Below are 19,305 nucleotides of genomic sequence, written 5' to 3'. Positions count from 1 at the left end.
AGGGGAGGGGAGGGGAGGGGAGGAGGGGAGGGGAGGGAGGAGGGAAGGGGAAGGGAAGGAAGGGAAGGGAAGGGAAGGGGAAGGGAAGGGAAGGGAAGGGAAGGGAAGGGAAGGGAAGGGAAGGGAAGGGAAGGGAAGGGAAGGGAAGGGAAGGGAAGGGAAGGGAAGGGAAGGGAAGGGAAGGGAAGGGAAGGGAAGGGAAGGGAAGGAAGGGAAGGGGAAGGGAAGGAAAAGGGAAGGGAAGGGAAGGGAAGGGAAGGGAAGGGGGAAAAAAAAGACATAGAGAATAAAAACGAAAGCTTGCAATATATTTGACTACATATTGTACCGTGTCATCTTCCTTCAATACTATCATATTTACTTCCCCTGCTGCCACCCACCCCCACCCCCCACCCCCCTCACCCCCCCACCCCTCCCGGCCCCTCTCCCTGGAGCTTTAACCCAGATTTTTAGGTATTTTGAAGTTAACATGTTTTTCTCCGTGTTTATTCAACTATTTCACCCAACTCATTCTGTATTGTCTCCTGGATGAAGCTGTTATGTAAAACGGAGCATTTGTTTTATCTCACCCTTAAAGTCCAATACAGAGAGTTGCTTGAATATGGACTGAATTCAAGAAGAAATTACTGAAGTGCCAGTAGTTTCTGTGTTCAGTAAAGCAGCAATACCTAATTAAATGACGACAGCTCTTAAATAAATGTAGATACTGTATTTTGTAACACAGCACACATGATTTAAACTATGATGATGTTAAACACAGATTTACACATACTCAAGGAATGTAAAACTCAGTAAAGGTACCAGTTTAAAAGATTTCAACAAGAAAATTCAACACAAAGCCTCAACATTGTACAAAACAACATCTGAAACTTTATTGTGAATTTTAAAGTACATTTAGAAAGGATCTTATCCTTAATATCAGTAATTAAAAATAAATTTGAAAGAAATCCACATACTAGTAGTTTAAGCAAAGTTCAGTACAGACTTTTTTTGAAGTCACAATATATACATTTATGAGTGCAATAAGTTTCCAATTACATTAGGTATATATGTTTAAAATAAAGAGTTTTGATTTGACATGTGTGAGAGGCATACTGTTTACAATGGACATGTTTTACAAAATAGAGCAAAGCAAAAATGGAATTTAATACATTTTGAATGTACAACTATTTTATATCCTTTTTATGTAGTTCTTTACTCAAAGTGTACAAAGGTCCATTTTTTAAAGGACACCTGTTTATTTCCACTGTCCAACACTAAAGATTCATTAAAGATTCATTACTATACATATCAGTGAATTCTTATTTAACTCAATGGCCACTACAACGAAGAAAATATTACAGAATCATTGACAGCATCTTCTCCTCTCCTAAACTATGCATAGATAAATACATAGCAATGGTGCCTATTACTACAGTAAGTGAAACACTTCACCTGATTTTTGCAGCTATTTTTTGCATAAATATAATGCATTATATATTTTAGTTTATTTAACAATCAATTGATTGCTTATTTAACACTCAGTAACATATAGAAGTACATACACTGCTTCCCTTAAATATTTTCCACTCTGTAGTGGCTTATAAGATTCAAAATATCAACACTGTAAATTCATAATTCTCAACCTGGGGAAAAGTATCCCTCAGATGAACTGATACTACTTGTACAAGTTAAACCATATTATGAATCCATAGCATCCACCTCCAAAATACATAACAGGAGTAATATAGTATATTGTGGCTACTAACTACTGCATAATCATTATATAGAAAATGGTCACATCAAGTGTTTTACATTTATGATTACTCATTACATTATATCACACACAGAGGGAAAATTTACCCAACAGATGGACCTCCACTGTTTTCCATGTTTTAGAGAAAAATCATCACACAGTGACAAAGTTATGTCTCGAGAAGTATGCAAAATGTGTTCCCTTTTTCAGTACCTAAGAGTGAGGACCATCCTACTAATAATTTTACAGTTGATATAAAATTAGGTCTTAAAAGAGAAAGTCAAGTATTCAGCACTACAACTAAACAAACCATGCATTGGGGGTGTGGGGCTGTCACTCAAACTGAGGAAAAAGCATACCAGAAAATTACCCAATAATGAATTAAAAGTTTCACTGTCCTTTCAAACAGAGCATGGTAGGGTTATGTGAGTTGCATTTAACCAATCTGTAATGTGCTATCTGAACAGCTCAAAAGCATTGCAGAGAAGACAGCTTTCCATTCCTTATTGCTGAAATAAAAGCAATATGCTGACATTTGGAATAACCGATTGTGGATTTTTAAACACCACTAAGGAATTTTTGGACATTAAGATCTCTAGAAGACAGCTTGCTATTTTTTTTAAGTACAGGGGAAGAATCAAATGTTTATGTTCTTTTCCTGGACTTCACCAAACGAAGCTTCTTGAACCAAAGAGCCTCATTGTCTTTTCAATATAACTATCTCTTCTATCGAAAAAAGTTTACCCTCTCTGTGCAAAACTACTATTCAATACCAGTGATCACTTAGAGGGCAGACACTCCAATTCAGATGTAATCAACTTTTGGCTGGGCTCCTAATCCCGGAAGGTCTCTTTGCTTTTTCTTGCTAAACACAGTAAGACTAGGTTTTCAGCAACCCCTGTTAACAACAGGAAGAAATGCTAATTATTTTTTCCAGATTCACGTGGTATTTTTCACTTTTTCTGTCCACTAAACCACCAGAGATTTCATGGTGAAAAGACAGAAAAATATGAACCCTGACTGCACCAAATATGCACAAGAGTGCAGCAAGCCTATCAGTTTGAGTCCTGCTATACCCATGTGCCTACCACATGCAATAGCACACAGGAAGAGACCTATGGATTGCCTTGGGAACCCAAAGGGAGGGAAACATGAAGTCCCTGGCATTGCTTCTGGAGACAAGACAGATTTGGAGAAAACACTAATGGCATACTGACAGGTTGTACTTTTAGGACTTATAAGACTTACTAAAAAAATAAATAGGTAACTAGAATCTTTACCAGTCATAGGTTTTTTAAATTGACTTTACCAGTCAGATTAATACAAAAACTCTGTGTTTTTGTATTAGAACATTATTTTGGGTTAAAAATAAATCTTTCAGCTTACATTCTGTGGCATATTTTTTCCCTATTTCTGTTTTAAAGACACAACATAGCCCACCCTTTCCTAACCGATATCTTTGAAGAGTATAACCAAAGCCTTCCAGGACTCTTGATGGCTTAAGTATACAGTAGAAAGAGTTTACAATTACATTCAGTTTTTCCAGTGTGCAGAAAAGATGGCTAATGGAATTAACAAATCGCTTGCTGTTCCACTAGTAACAAGTCTAAATAACAACAAAGCTTCTTCAGTCAACGCTACTGAAGAAGTGCCCCCTTAAACAATTCACAATACATGAGGGATTACCTCAGACAGCAACTAAAAAATGTTTGTGATTTTTCTTTTTTAAATTTCTCTCGCTAGCGTTAATCTACATAGACAAAACTTTAACCCTTCCACAACTTGCTATTTGTCATAATCATTAAATGTTTATACCAAACTGAAAAAAAAAAAAAGTATCTTACTTGAAGGGCTAAGTTCAACTATCATGAGCACAGCATAAATCTAAAACTGTTCCACTTAAGTCCAATAAATTATTCCAAATTTTACCTTTCTTGTAGAGATAACAAACAATGTTAAATAGATATGTTCCTTTCCAAAGAAAAGTTATTCTAAAAATAAAACTGAATAGCTCTTTTCTTCCTTCTCTTTGTATGTATGTGATGTAAATCCACTGCCATCAGCGGTGGCATTCTTAGTTTAAGCCAGTGTGAAAAGAAACCAAGGATCTGTTTACAAACTTCTGACATTTCATAGTGATAAACAGTTTATTAAAAATACATCAATATCCCATAATAACTGGGGGCTAAGAGGCTAAGACTGTTATTGTTGTTTTGAAATAGATATTTATCGAAAGGATAGAAAGGTTTTTATTTAACATCAGGTCAGAATATGACGACTCCAAACCAATTTTATATATATATATATATATATATACATATATAAAGTTCTAAAGCTGGAAACACTCTTCCTAAACAGTAACTGTATTCCTTAATTATCCTTGAAAAGAAGGGTTGGACTAACCCTACATTTTAATCTTTTAGGATTTAGTTTAGCAGGATAAAGGTTATAGCAGAGTAAAAAATGATTTAGTACAGTGCCTTCAATCTACTGATGCTTAATATAGTTGATCATGCAAATACTTAAAATGATAGTATTAAATGATTTATGCAGTTGATGACATAAATGTTTATGACAGCCTTAGCCACATAGCTGGATTCTGCCTGATTTTCACACACTTTCTTTGAAGACATGCATGTGTAAAGATCAGTAGCAATTGACAATTTGCCTGATCTACCACATCACCATACAAAAACTGCTACAGATTTTCCCCCTTAGGTGCAATTTTGTCATATTCCATTAATCTTTTCAATCCTACCCTAGTCCTGTGGACTTGTTATTTAGTAATCCCTGACTGTTGTGGTGAAGGAACATTGGAAAGTCTCTGCAGTCCGCACGGCAGGAAATTACAACGGTAGTCTATTAAATTTGGCTCTTACAGTGCCCACTTGGATCAAGCCTGCTTGTCACAATCACAACCAATAGCCATAATGTCAGGGTAAATTATCACCGACATCCAAAATGTCAATTTAAAACTAATTTTCTGTCTCACAAAGTGTTGCCTCTTCAGTACCCTGACAAAGGCAGAAGCCCAGCTGTATTTTTAAGGAGGGGGAAAAATCTTAAATCAACAGTCATGTAGGGTAGCTTCATTCACTTATGCATGTCAGGTTTTCAGTTTTCAGCTCCCAACTGGGAACTGTCCCACATGATTGCAACCTATTGTGCAACCAAACAACTTGGCTTTCTTCCACTTGAATCTGTTAAAGAGAGATTACTGGGAGTACTGCTTTCCAGGGCTGCTCTAGTTAAATACAAGATACTCTGTAAACACCACTGTAAACACCACTGTTTCTCTTTTTAATTCAACATTTTTACCCTGCAAAGTGATTTGTTTGTCTGGATATTCACTCTCACGTGCATGCACATGCACACACACACATGCATATACACAAAGGCACAGGGTTTCTATCCCAAAGCAAGCATGTGTCCCCTATCCTTCTTTCCATGGTACTTTTTTTTTCTTTTTTTTTTTTTTTGAAAACAAGCAAGGAAACCAACCAAAAATCAACCTTTCGTGAGCTTAACTAATTTAAACTTGTAAAAGTTGGCATAATTCTACTGACATGAAAAAGTAACAGATACAAGCTCTTATCCAGGAATCCAGGGTTGGGGATTGATTATTTAGTGAACTCTTTACAGAAAAACTTGTTTGCATATTAATTGTACTAAGATTTGTGTTCAGTGATATATTCAAACACAATCTTTAAATAAGAAAAAAGTCTAAATATTTAGAGATTTTAATTCTGAAATAAAATGAGAAGGGAAATAAATATGCAAATCAATCACAAAAATAATGAAACAGCCGAAGCTTCAGAATCTTCCACAAAGTAGAGGAAATTTTAAAATAAACTTCCTCTTAGATATATCAGATAGTTAGAGTTGTAACATTTTATTTCTAGGACCTGACTTGTCTTTTGGAATTATTTTACTTCCACTGCTGCATTGCCATTTGAAACTCCAGCAAGATCTTATCCTTTTTTTTTCTAGAATAGCAATCATAAATGTGATAGCATGATCTACCTGCCCTGTACACACCACTCAAGTTTCTTAGCATACTGTTGCATGAATCAGGCTTACTGACCCATGGGTGCAGTGCTTATTATCACCAGATCACTTAGCTAGTTTTATTCATTTGCTTTGATGTACACAGAGCATAGCAAGTGGAAAATTCTGTGCAGAAGAATCATGTTTAAGTTAGATGGGGCTGCTCAAGCCTAACCAAAACTTAACACATTCTTTACTGAAAGGAAAACAGGAATTGTTTTCTATGAGTAGTTGTAAAAATACTTGAGATTTCACTGTTGAATTTAAACCCTTATAATACAAAATTTAATGAAAAAATGGTCCACACCAGCCAAGTGTCCCTGTATGCTTTCCAGCACTTTAAAACAGAAGGATACACTTATAGTAAAACACTTTTGCAAAATTTTATTTCTAATACGAAAATAAAAGGGTCAAATGCAAATAGTTTAAAAGATCTTAATGCATGCTGAACAACAGTACACAGTCAATATCTGAAAGAGAAATTTGACTGGAAAAGAAGGTTTAGGTGTCTATTTCTGACCTTAGGAGCCCTTTAAAAGTAATAGTAGCAGTAGTGGGTGCCAAGCACTTCAAAAAAAGGCACACCAGTCTGCACTGCTGTTTGCATTAGCCCAAACTCATGGACTTTGCCTAAGATGTTCAAGACAGGACTTTTCATCAGCATAGACACTGTCTATCCATTACATGAACAAACACACATACCATGTTTTTACAAGGATTCTATCTTCTAGCACAAAGCAATAGTGCTACATACCTGATGTGGAAACCACAGTATCTGACAGCTCTGCCTCAGTACCAGTGTTTCCAGTCTGTGTTTCCCAGGCTGAAAGTTTGAAAATACCTGCAAAGCTCCTACAGGAGCAAAGTTTCACATGATTCTAATCCTGAAGACTTTGACATCAAGAAACAAATACTAAAATGCAAATAAACCCAAATGGAATAAGAAATACACATGGACATACCTCATGATTTCTTACGGTTAGAAACTCTTTCCCTTCATATGCTAGCCAATGCCTTAATGGCATCCCTAGCTGTTTTAATTCTCATTCAGTCTGTGAACAGCAGGGATAGGGATGTAGTCAGAGTACTGGCCACTAAGGAGCCTGGCAGTTACAAACTGTTCATCCCTTCTGTCTTATGTGATGGCTTTGTCTAAAGGTATTCCTACAGCATATATTCACCTTGGATGTATATGCACAGTAGGTCTGTATGGGATAAGCCTCTTGTTGATTTGGACTGCAATTGTACTACCTTTCCAAACAAATATCTCCCATCTATTTTTATCTTCTAAAATAGATCTTCAAATGTCATAGAATTAGATCTTCAGCTGTTTATATAAACAAGGAGAATGTCCAGTACAATCAGAGGACTTGGATTACTTCTTAACTTGCAAATGTAAAGCAATGTTGAATAAATCAAAAGAGAAGTAACGTTTTCTGAAAGTGTTGAAAATGACTTTGAGTTTTCCATGACTCTTTAACTATTAACTATATACCAGTGCATGCTTTTTAGGCAAATGAATAATGTACCTTTGGCCAGCATTTTCTTTAAGGTTTAGAACCTCAATGTATTTCAGTAAGTGTATATAATCCTGTACATACATGCATGTGTACATATCTGTAACACAAATCTGCATGCACATGCATGATAATAAGGCAACATGCTGAGCGACATCATATTCTCCTTTACTGCATAATATAAGTAAAATTACAAAAATAAAATAAAATTAATAGTACTGAAGTAAATGATTAAAAAATGTGAAGTACAGTGGCTACTACATGCCAAAAGAAACACAACTTTGAGATGATGATGTAGAATGAAACTTGATCAAAGTAGCCAGTTCATGGAGTTTCTCTTTGAACAAAATAGAACCTACCTGTTATAATTTTAAGACAGCGTTTTGTCTTGCCTTTTTTTTTCCTTTTCAGATCAAATATTGTCGTTACTAAAGTTTCCATTGAAAATACTTTAACCTCCAGATCAGCTTTCAGGTAAAGCAGCAGCCAACACCCACAGGATTTAGTTCTGCGATCCCCCTGAGCTAAACATGAGGAAAGAAGGCAGCAGACTTTTCAAAAGGACTTAATATCAATTTTAAAATTCCCACAGATTTTAATGGGAGACTTTTGCTATCTCTAAACTGTTTTGATAAAAATTTCATCCCCATATGAACTTAGAATTTAGTTATCTTGTGTGGAGTAGTCAGTGAAACTACTTGTACATCATATTTTACTCATAGTCGATTTTCCAAAAGCAAGCCCAATCAGGTAATGCTGTCATTGTTACCTTAGCAAGTAAGAGAATCATCTTAAAAAAACCTAAAAAACTAAAAAAAAATAAAAATCAGGGAGTAGCTTAATTTTCACCTTTGACAAGAGGAAGATCTTCATTTCCAGCTGTTTTCATTTTTAATTGATCTTTTTTTTTTATGCAGTGAATGAAAGCCAGCCAATTTTCTTCAGAGAAGTGCTCCTATTCTCTTAACTCAGTAAGAACTACATAGTTCTTATTGGTCTATTGCACCATGGGGATTGGATAAAATATGAAAGCAAGTATTTCTTTATTCTAGCCTGGAAAATGAACTGTTAAGCTCAGTGGGGGCAGAAACGAAGGTGGCATTTAGATATAACTAATTTAGTATCAAACCAAATCAGAGAGCCTTCTCAGAGAAGAAAGAGACCAAAGGGAACACAAAATTGTACCTGAATTATTTCTGAGTCAATTCCTATAAAAGCTGAAGAACTTTCTTTTATGCTCAAATGGATTACACATTTCCTTTTATAATATGCACACTGTTCACAGTTTTTAAAGATAATATAATGAACAACAAATGTTATAAAAGAAAGAATGATTTTTTTTTTTCAGTTCATTAAAGTGCAAGGGTCATTTGAAGATGAGGCCCGGACTGCTTTTTAAAAAGCAGATTGTGGGTTAGTTCTTCATTTAATTTGTAATAATAAAGCTCTGTTAAGTTTATCCTTCAACTAATGAAACCATGATTACAATTTGCTTAATTACCTTATGTTAATAAAATAACAAACACAACTTGTAAATTTTGTTCTTTGCTTTATTTTGCCTGCTTTTAATAGCTTAGATTTTCTTTAATTGTAAAGAGTGCATGTTTGAGGGGATAAATTCTCACTTGTGCTGTCAGATCCAGCTAATCATTCCCTACTTATCCATATTTCTAAAGACCACGAATTTTACTTGAAAAGAGGCTTAGAAGCAATTGTCTTGTGTTCATTAATCCATAAACATTTGATTTCATATCAGACTGCCAGCAGACATAACCTCTTTGCATTGCTACAACAGAGACTTGATTTGATTAATCAAACAGCTCTGATTCACTGAATTGTCTCCAGAATAGTTGTCACTGACAATACTATGTAAATAACTGCTGATGTTCTGTTGGCATTCTCATCTTTCTAAAAGTTCAATTTTCCTCCATAAAAACATCAAATTTTATACCTAGTTCAATAATAATTTGACAAAAAGGGCCACTGTATGTAATATATATAATATTTAGTCCACATTCCATTCTTGGCTTTGAAAACAGGTGTCACTTTTAAGACGTTGTTTCTCTATACCTCAGTTTATCCTTTACTGAAACAGTAACCTTTACTGAAACAGTAATAATGATATCTATTATAAAATACTTTAAAATTTATATTATTTATATAAACAACTTTTTTTTTCATTTTCAGAAGTTACACAGCATTAGATCCCATATAAGTAATTGCCTGCTTTGTTCAAAGTAACTCTCATTTATACTGAATAAAATGGACTGTTTTATGAAACAGCAAGGTTTTGTGAGATTCCAGAGGAAAATACACCAATTAAATCAATATAGCTGATATTAAGTGTTGCTAAAGCTGCACAATCCAGAAACATGCAACAGTATGTCTCCATCATATTCAATGCATAACAAGTAAGGGTTACTCCGTGTATTTGCACATTCTCCTGTGAAATATAGCAAAGGTGAATACCAATATGTCTGCGGTATACTAGACTAGATTAGAGAGAGGGAAAAGGTAAGAATATTCATGTTTTCTTTGGTTAGAAAATAGGAAGAGATGCAAAAGTACTGTAAACAGATGGAAAACCAAGTCCACAGACTCAGAAAAAAAAAAAGACACAAAACTTTCAGTAACAGATTTCTAAAAAGTGACAGTTCCCAGAACCAATAAAAATAAAAATAATAAAAAAAAACTTCATGGAGTTCAAAAATCAACAAGAATCATGGACAGAAGGCTTCAGGGGAAGCAATAAAAGCTGTGAAGGAGGAAAATATCTATTTCTCCTGTGCTCTCTTAACTACTGCAATTCCCAGCAGAGTGTTGGTGCAAGTACTGATGCAACCAACTGTGTTTCTTCCTGCTGGCTCACCCTGAGGAACGTTGTGCAAGTAACCCGCTGATAAAGACCCCCATGAACCTACCAAGACTCTCACTTTCCAGGAAAACATATGCACAATTAAAATGGTCAATTCTTCAGTATTGTGTCAAATACCTATATGAACTGAGAATAGGAAAGAAATCTTGGCCAGCCTAAAATGACTCGGCCAAAGTGCAGACTGATTAGATTACATTATTTCTCACTTTCCATTTGACACAATCAGTTTCTTCTTATGATTCAGAGAACAACTGAAGGATGGAGCTTCCGGTATGATCTTAGTCTAAGCCCACCATATTGATTTGGTAACATTCTTAACAAATACTTCTGTATATTAAGCTGAGCATCTTCAGTACTCCTGGGAAATAAATTAGATTATAATTATTTAGTGTACATGTAGCCTCACATCATTCACCTTTATGAAAATAAGATATTCTATATCACTCCCAGGATTGCTGACAATGTTTTTACATTTCAAAACTTATACGTATTAACATCAAAAAAATGTATGTTCATATTTCCATCAGTTACTTGTTTATGATTTGTGCTAGATTTTATTTTTTGAACTTTTATGTCTTTACTACATTTGGAACCATACTATGTATTCAGTGATAATCGCTTAAAGAGTTACAGAACATTTGATGATTTCTTTTCACATTGTTGGTAGAGACTGAAGTCTCAACACAAATGGAAAATATATATATATCCATGTTTGTTTTAGGAATAAAAGGTCCAACTCTTTTGGCTATTACTCTAGTGTAAAATACGAGTAATTTCCCTAAAGAAAGGCAAGATGAGAGGAAAAAATGATGCCAGAATTTTAGGGAAGATGTGAAAGGCCCTCAGCACACCTCTAGTTGTGGCCACCCTTTCTGCATTAGCTGTCTTGGTTCGAAACGGGGATGTGGTCAAAAGTGAAACTTCTTTTAGACTTTCAGCTATTCTCAAATGGGCTTTTGCCTAGCATGCGGATTAGCATAATTTGTTTTTTGTATTGAAAGAAAGGTCCGCAACTCAAAACAGCAGGAGTGCTGCAAGTCAGAGCTGAGCTGCTTCAAAGACATGAATAAGGAAGTTTGAATGTTGTATTTATTTATTTATGTTTTTATTAACAGGAAAGCTGTGTCCCATCATATCCTTGTATCCAGTCCCAGTATCTATCACCTGACTTTGTAAATGATGTTATATTGCTTGGAGATGATTATCACAGCCTAAGCTTAAAATAATAAGTTTCAATTCAATTGAAATGCAAAGACAAAATACTGCATTCCTTTCCCAGCTGAGCTTTCATTTAACATGCCAGATTAAGAAGCTTGCTCTACTTTACTGGATCAGAGTCAACACAGTTTGTCCAAGAAACTCAGAGATAAGGCGAAAACAGGTCTTAAGGAGACAAAATTCTCAATAAAACAAACAGGCATTTTGCCCAAGTATGTTGTACAGAATTTGTCATGATATTTGTGCCTCTGCTAAGTCTGCAAAAGTGGACTGCTGCTCTCATATTTTGAGATAGCTAACCCCACTCCCTCCCCCAGTTCACAGGAGTAAAACTAAACTTTTCTCTTTCTGCCTTTTCTTTTTTTCCTCAAGCTTTAATCAACTAGAAATCTGTTAAACAAAATTTACACAGCAATTTAAAGCAGCATAATCTGAAGCTCCAATGGTTTTGGATTTAGTACAATTTGTCTCACCATTGCATTAAACTACCTCAAAATACCACAGATCCATGGATTTAAAATGTGATTCTTTTGTACCCCATGGCTAGAAGATAAACACTTATTTTATAACTGTACAAGTTTCTGCTAGGGCACAGACAATCCTAATATCTCTACATTCAAAAGTGCTTTATTTCTTAAAATGGCCTGATTTGTACATACTATTGTTTTCATCAATGTACTCCTAAAAAAAATCCAATAAATTTCATGCTGTTCTGCTGTTCTTAAGATGTTTAAGTGTCAGAAACATTAAAAACTGGAACTCAGTGAACTTAGTTTGGAAATTGCACTCCACAAATTTGTATCTCTAGGTAATACCTAAAAAATGCTGTCTCTATACATAAGAAGCTCTAAAGTGGGACATGACAGAAAGTATCCACGTAATAGCAGAAATTATTATAACATGTTTAAAAACTCCCACTGCGGGTCATCCTGTAAATAAACTAAACAAAGAAATCATAACTGTATATTAACTACAAAGCTATAATAGAGCTATGCTTTCAAAAGCATCAGATAATTTTAATGGTTAAATTCATAATTGTGGAGAGGGACTGAGCCCCAGTTTCCCTAATTCCTTCTATTTAAAGTAAATTAATACTTCATATTAAAGAACAGACTATTCAAGACACAAGGGAAGGATGGGTGCTGCAGGGAGAAAAAAAAAAAAAGTCTTAGAGATCTTTCAGTTTTGTGCAGACTATTGCTTGTGGGAGGAAGAAAGAGGGATTAGCACACAGACATGAGGAGACAGATTCAGTTCTTGATTACAAGTGAAAACATCAATGGAATAACTGTAATTTCAAAAACATAACATTAATAGATGTGAAATCATGATTGGGCTCAGTTAGCCTTTACAGAAAGATTATTACACGCAAGCTCTAACCTCAACAACAACAACAACAACTTAACTTTGGAGTAAATGCTATTAATATTTTCTTGTCCCTTTTCCATGACTATATACATTAATGGCATTAGCGTAAATGTGACTCAGACTTGGGATCCCTGGTCACTGTAGCAGCCAAGAGCCTAAGTATATGAAATCTCCTTGGCTCTCATAAAACACTAGTGCTAAATTCTGGGAAATGAAAACACTGATTCATCTCAGAACAATCTATATATAACAGCAAGACTAGGCACACATAAAATTATGCACTATCTTGCCTCAAGGTTAGCAACATATTCCTAGCAGAAGTAAAAAATGTTATTTTCATTCCCTGCAATCATGTGATAAATAGCTGCAGGGCAGATTCAGCAAAATCTCGAAGGTTGTGATTTTACAATATAATGAATGTATGTCTAGCTTTTTGCCACCTGAAAAAGCAGCAAAACAAAGCAGGACTTGTCAGTATTTTGCTTATGGCAGAAATCAGACAATGTCCAGAACCCTTTATGAGACACTGCTAGCTTCTTAACTAGTTTTATTATAACATTGATTCCAGTACTTCAACAACTTGGCTTTCCAGTATATGGTATAATTGGAAGCAGCAGTCAGCTGCTGCTGAGTTACTACTGACTGAACCAAATATGTTGTCTTGTAGTTTTTTTGTTGTTGTTGTTGTTGCTTTTTGGGGGGGGGTTGGGGGGAGGTAGGGGGCAGCGGTGGGTATTAAAAAAAGAAGATACTGAAAAGGAGAGGATCCTTAGATGGGCAGAGTATCTGTGGAGGACGTTAGGCAAGCAAACTACTTTGAAAAATTCAGAAGTAGAAAGAACAAAAAGAGTCACTGAGTTTAAATAAAAAGGTAAGAGAGGAGGCAATGGTAAAGGAATATTTTAAGAGATATAAGGGAGAACTTTTAAAACGTCAAATAAGAGGCACAAGGTGTAAAACAACTGTTTATCCAGATTGCTTACCAGGTTAGACAGTAAATCTTAAAGGCATTTTTAATGGAATGGTAACCCTTCAGTTGACATTAATTCAAGCCTATGGGCAATTTCAGAAGACACTTTAACAAATGTGGGAGACATATACTGAGAAGTGAATTCTTAGGAGCAAGTAGACTCAAACTACATCACGGAAAAACTGAAGACTGCTCATGCTCAGGACTGCCTACCTAGCTTGCTAAGGAAGTGCCATTTGTTCCTATTATACTCATTTATTGTCAAGATTGAGTAGACTGTGGATGAAATGTTTTATTCTGATCATGCTTCCTATAAAATACTGTTTTACTGAAGTAAATATTGAATACAGACACATCTATACCATCACCATCACAACTTAATGGCCTGTGTTAAGCTAACGTTTGATTTTGATGCTTCATACTACTCCAGTTTTGGGGAATGACTGAGTAATAAGCACTGTATGAACCTGCAATCATTGATGCAATCATGCATAGTTTGCAAAATGGTAGCACCAACACTGAAGAAGGTATAAAAATGCATTGCAGCTATACCAGATGGTACTGCAAGCCTGGCACAACTTTTAGGAATATTGTTGCTAATGTCACAATGGATAAGTCTGAAAGTACAACAAGGACTTTACTGCAGCCACAGGACCAAATTGTATGCCAGACAGCAGGGCAAAGATTCACTTTACATCACTTCAGAAGTGTAAAAGGATCTAGAATAAGTACACATGCAATTCATATCCTCAAAGGCACCTTAAAATCACAAGACAGTGTAACATGACCTTACACTGAAGAAGATAATGCTGTATAAAATCGTGCTAATGGTAAGGTGTTGTAGTTTTACCTGTACATAACCAGTTCAGATCAACCCCAGGTGTATTGTTCAGGGCTGACCTTGATCAACTACATCAAGGTACAAAATACCTGTTTCATTTCTCCACATGGATTTTAGATTTAGACAGCTACCTCACAACAATCTTGATGTAAAACACACCTGTTTTGCAGTGAAGATAAAGCCTTAACAGAAATAAGAAGAAGGCACATCACATTTTAAGAATAATGAGTGTACAGCACAGTCCAAATGTAAATGAGATCAATTCTATCTCAGTCAATTGAGTTGTGCAGACTGACGCAAAACCTAATTCCTCCCTTTGTATTTTAAAAGATTTCTGAGAGCAGAAAAATTTACTGGAGAAAATGTCAAACAAATTGGCTACATAGATATAAAAAAGTCACTTTTTTTTTTTTATTTTACAAGATTGTATTTACAAGATTGCATCTTCTGCAAGAGTTAATGCAGTTTGTGGAAGTTATTACGCCTTGGCTTATAAGCTTCAGCTGGATGTGGTGGCTGTTCAAATTTCATGACAGAATGCTAACTTATCTTTGCTATTGAAAAAACTAATGAGGTGGTAAATAGTTGCAGAGCAATGTTACATGCAATGATATGCAGGTTTTGCAGGTTTCTCATTATCTGTGCAACTGTATACATGTAAAAGTAATGAAAACCCAAGACAGACAGCCAAAGCTTAAGTCTTTAAAACTGGAGTAGAACTGTGTTGCTGTTTTTTAAAGGAAATATGATAAATTTAAGCAACCTTAAAACAAAAAAGCCCCTTGACATTTCAGATGGGGTTTTCTGCTAGGTCTGAGGTCTCATGGGCAGTGCTTAGGTGAAAATCACAATTAAGCTAACATAGTTTATTCTCATGCTGTTTTTTCTCTAGTTGAAGAAACTGCAAAATGTTAAGCAGTCTTAAGGCTTCTGTCTGTTATGCTTGTTGCCTATGGCTTTTAATTGAAGGTGCTATCACAGCATCCCTACCAGACTCCAAATATCATAAGTAGTAGCAAACAACAGCACAAAGTGCAGAGCCCTCTGACCCTCAACTATCTTTACTGAGTATTGCAGGAAATGAGATAGAATGTTCTTCAGTAGCTAGAGGCTTGCTGAAATGAACTTGAACAATAGGCTTCAACTTCACAGGTTAGGCTTCTATCTGGCATTAGGACATGTAAGTGTTAAAAATACCAGTTGTGAGATGGTGAATGCAGAATGTTTTTCAGTGTGGTCACCGCTGATCCAGAGAAGGAAAGTTCTGAAATCAGGAATAATTTCTGTGCCTAATGACAGATAAAAATCATAACTGGCAATGCGAAGTACTTTGCCTGCAGTTGATCTGAACTATGTATAAAGTGTCTTAGTAGGCACTGTATGAAACAGCTCTGCTGAAAAGTGCTCAGCATGCTGCTTTAAACAAGCAGACTCAAGGATCAGTGGCATTCTTTATATCACACCAGCACTGCCAGCTTTCTTATTAAAAGGCTAAGTTTTCCCGCAAGTCCAGACATCCACACTGAGCTTTTACCCATTTTGAAATGTAAAGATACATAAATGTTTTCATCTCTCACCCCAATCTCCCTTTCAAATTGCTGAATTCAAGAAACACTATCCGCTTACTGAATTGCAATCTCCAGTGTTCTGCTTTGTGATTTACATTTTTGCTGTTGTTTTCAGAATCAATTTTCTATCATAAGTCTCAGTGAGATACCACACCTATTACAAATTGTGAATGCATTATACCATTGTGAGACAAGTATGAAGACTTTTCTAAAAAAAAAAATGCAAGCAAGCAAAACATATTAAACAGTTTTTTTGTCTGCTGGTTTTAACTATGATAGATACAGGATGTCTACAAAAATAACTGGTGATACCCAGCAGGCTAACTGGTACTACAGTATTGGACATTACTCCAGCAGTTGTAGGTGAAGATAGATACAGAGGATTTTGCTTGTGTATTTTTGCTGACAATACAGACATTTACTGCTCTGAAGGAAAAAATTAATCCTATAGTTCATTACACCATACGAAACAAGTTTCACTCCTCCATGATGCATACACCTATACAATGTTAATTACAAGTGAATCAAATTTGGTCAGTACTATAACGCATGTGCATAACACTAAAAAGCTTGCAATCTCTGCTCATCCTGTACATTCTTTAGTACTACAAGTCCACTAAATTAAAGCCATTTCATATTTTGACATGAAACTTAAGGCTACCTTTGTTTACTCCCTCTGTTCCGGTTACAACCAGAAGGAGCTGTCACAGTTAACATCTCTGCAAATCCAGTTACGAAGTTAGGCCCTAGTTTCTCCTCTGCCAATCCTTCAGCTCAGTTTTGAAATATAAATTTAGTATGCAACCAAGCAAGCTACAGAGAGAAAATTTATGTTACATATTTCAGGACTTGATTTTCTTTTCAGATTTGTATTAATAACTGTAATTCATTCTAACTGGATTTTCTTAAATATATTGAAACAAGTCAAAGCAAGTACCTATCTAGTTTAGAAAGTGTTTTACTTCCCATATCATTCTTCTATCCAGATATAATTCCAGATAAGATCTTCATATACTAATGAAGTCAGTTAGTTCATTATTAGTCCTTACCTACTAGAACATGTGGTTACAAGTTGGATGTGCTAGAACAGATCATATTCAAAATGCGTTGATTCTCTGCTGATAGCATTCATTTGAAGGAAAATATCAGATTTCTTATATGTGCATACATATGTTTTACAAAAATAAGTATACTCAGAGAATGAAGGAGGAGATTAAAAAGAGGAATAAGAACGGACAGCAACGATACCTCATAGAAGAATGAGAGGTATTTAAGCATCAGCCAAATGACACTATTTTTCATATAATTTGCAGTGGAAGCTTAAAGACTAAAATACTCCACAAGCCATTAGTTTCTTGGTACTCTGTGGCAGATTAGAATACTTCTTAATCAATTGCTAATGCACAGAAGAAGGCCAAAGCCTAGCTTTTAAGAAAGCAGAGTAATAGTGAAATCCAGCAATGCTCAGCAGGGATGCTATCAATAGATACATTACAGATTCTAAGAAATACATCAATTTTTTTAAACACTCTCGAAAAGTGCACACCATTTTGACAATTTATTAGGCCAGAGTTTGAAAAATTGCATTAAGAAACAAACATTCTGATTTGCAATCAGGGAAGCAAATTAAAAACAAAACTGTCATGAGATTTAAATTACTTGCTCAAAGTCCTGGATTGTTGCTTTGCCTGGAGACACTCTGAAAGCCTACAGAGCTCATCCAGAAGTTGTCTTGCTCTATCAGTTAAATACTATGGACTGCATGAGGTTTGTGGCAATGTATTAATTCTATAGCAAAAACAAAGAAAAGCAAAGTAAGTATTTAAATATCACTCATAAAACATATTTAAATCTCATTCACAAGATTGTGTGCCATTCACACAATTTATCACACTAGTCAACTACAGTTTCCTGTAGTTGCCCACCTGGTCTGTACCAACACTCAGAAGAATGGCTAAGTAGTCAAAACAAACAGGAACAGGGCAAACCAAGGATGGGTTCCCTTTGCTATATCCATGTTTCTCTTGTATTTTCACAGCGTAGACATGCTTTGCCATTTTTAAGTCATTGCAGTTTGAGGAAGAAAAAAGGGCTTGTAAAATAAAAATAAAATGCCAATCATAATAGTGGATCATCCATCTTGTCTCATTTTATTTCTGCTGATTGACAACCAGGTGCTTTTGTAGCACACAAAGGCAAAAAAAAAAAAAAAACACCATTCATTTCAAACTGAAATGTTTGACAGATATAACAGCTTTCTGAAATGAAACTGATGAAATCTCAAATAGGAAAGTCCATCTCCTGTACACAGGAGAGATTAAATTTCAACAGGCAAGGTTTACTGTCCTTAGACAGATGTAGATTTCATTTATTTTTTTATTTATCTGGCAGTTGTTAAAAATATGGGAGATGACTACAGTTTTACTATTGGTGCATAGTCTACCTCCTGCTGCTCTGGATGCTGCAGGCTTCAGTATGATCCATGTTTCAGGGCACTGTTGTCACAAACTGAAGGCAATTTCAAATTCTCTTACTGATAACACTAGCACTTCACTGATATTTTGACCCGTATTTTTGAAATGGCAAAAGTGAAACAATGTGACAAGTGACTGAAAATTCATACTGCTAGTCACATACCTAAAAAAAGTAGAAGCATTTTTACACTGTAATGTGAATGGCCAGATATAACACAGGGTAGATATCAAAAGTTTGCATCTTCCTTTTTCCCTGCTCACATTCACAGAATGAGGTATCAAGGAGCATGTAGCACCCGGGAAAAATAAATAAATAAATAAAAAATATTCAGCACAGCACCAAAAACTGAATCTAAACAAAGCAAAAAACAACAACAACAACAAAAAAGCAACAACAAAACACTTGAGTTTCACTGTACCATCTTCCCAAAATAGTCAGCTGTACAAATGGCTTGATAACAATTTAATAAAAAAAATGTTTCTGTTGATTCTGGAGCCTTTTGGATTTGATCCATATTCTAAAGAAGACATTCCCAAAGGTAAGTAACTGTGCACACTATACATTTTTGTGGGCATATACGCTATTGACATTATATCTTTGCCTATGGAAATACTTACCCTTAAAGCCCTTCTCTTGACTTCAGTGCGAAAACTGGACTGGATCCTACTCGTTACTGGTAAAATGAAAAGTA

At 35.3% G+C, this 19,305-nt stretch overlaps 1 protein-coding gene across 26 annotated transcripts in view; it reads right to left on the bottom strand.

Moving 5' to 3' along the window:
• PCDH9 (protocadherin 9) overlaps positions 1 to 19,305 on the bottom strand; it is an 800,116-nt gene that overhangs the window by 767,166 nt on the left and 13,645 nt on the right. Inside the window, exon 3 of one of the 26 annotated variants that reach the window (XM_080577027.1) lies at positions 851 to 17,927. The exons of the other annotated variants lie outside the window; for them this stretch is intronic. Within the exon in view, the coding sequence (XP_080433153.1) occupies positions 17,922 to 17,927 (6 nt within the window). The 3' untranslated portion in view covers positions 851 to 17,921. Of the gene's footprint in view, positions 1 to 850; positions 17,928 to 19,305 lie in introns of those variants that run through there. 26 annotated transcript variants of the gene reach the window in all.

The sequence above is a fragment of the Anser brachyrhynchus genome (assembly GCF_964034855.1).
Source record: "Anser brachyrhynchus genome assembly, chromosome: 1".
Classification (NCBI taxonomy): Eukaryota; Metazoa; Chordata; class Aves; order Anseriformes; family Anatidae; genus Anser; species Anser brachyrhynchus.
This window is presented reverse-complemented; position numbering and strand designations above follow the sequence as displayed.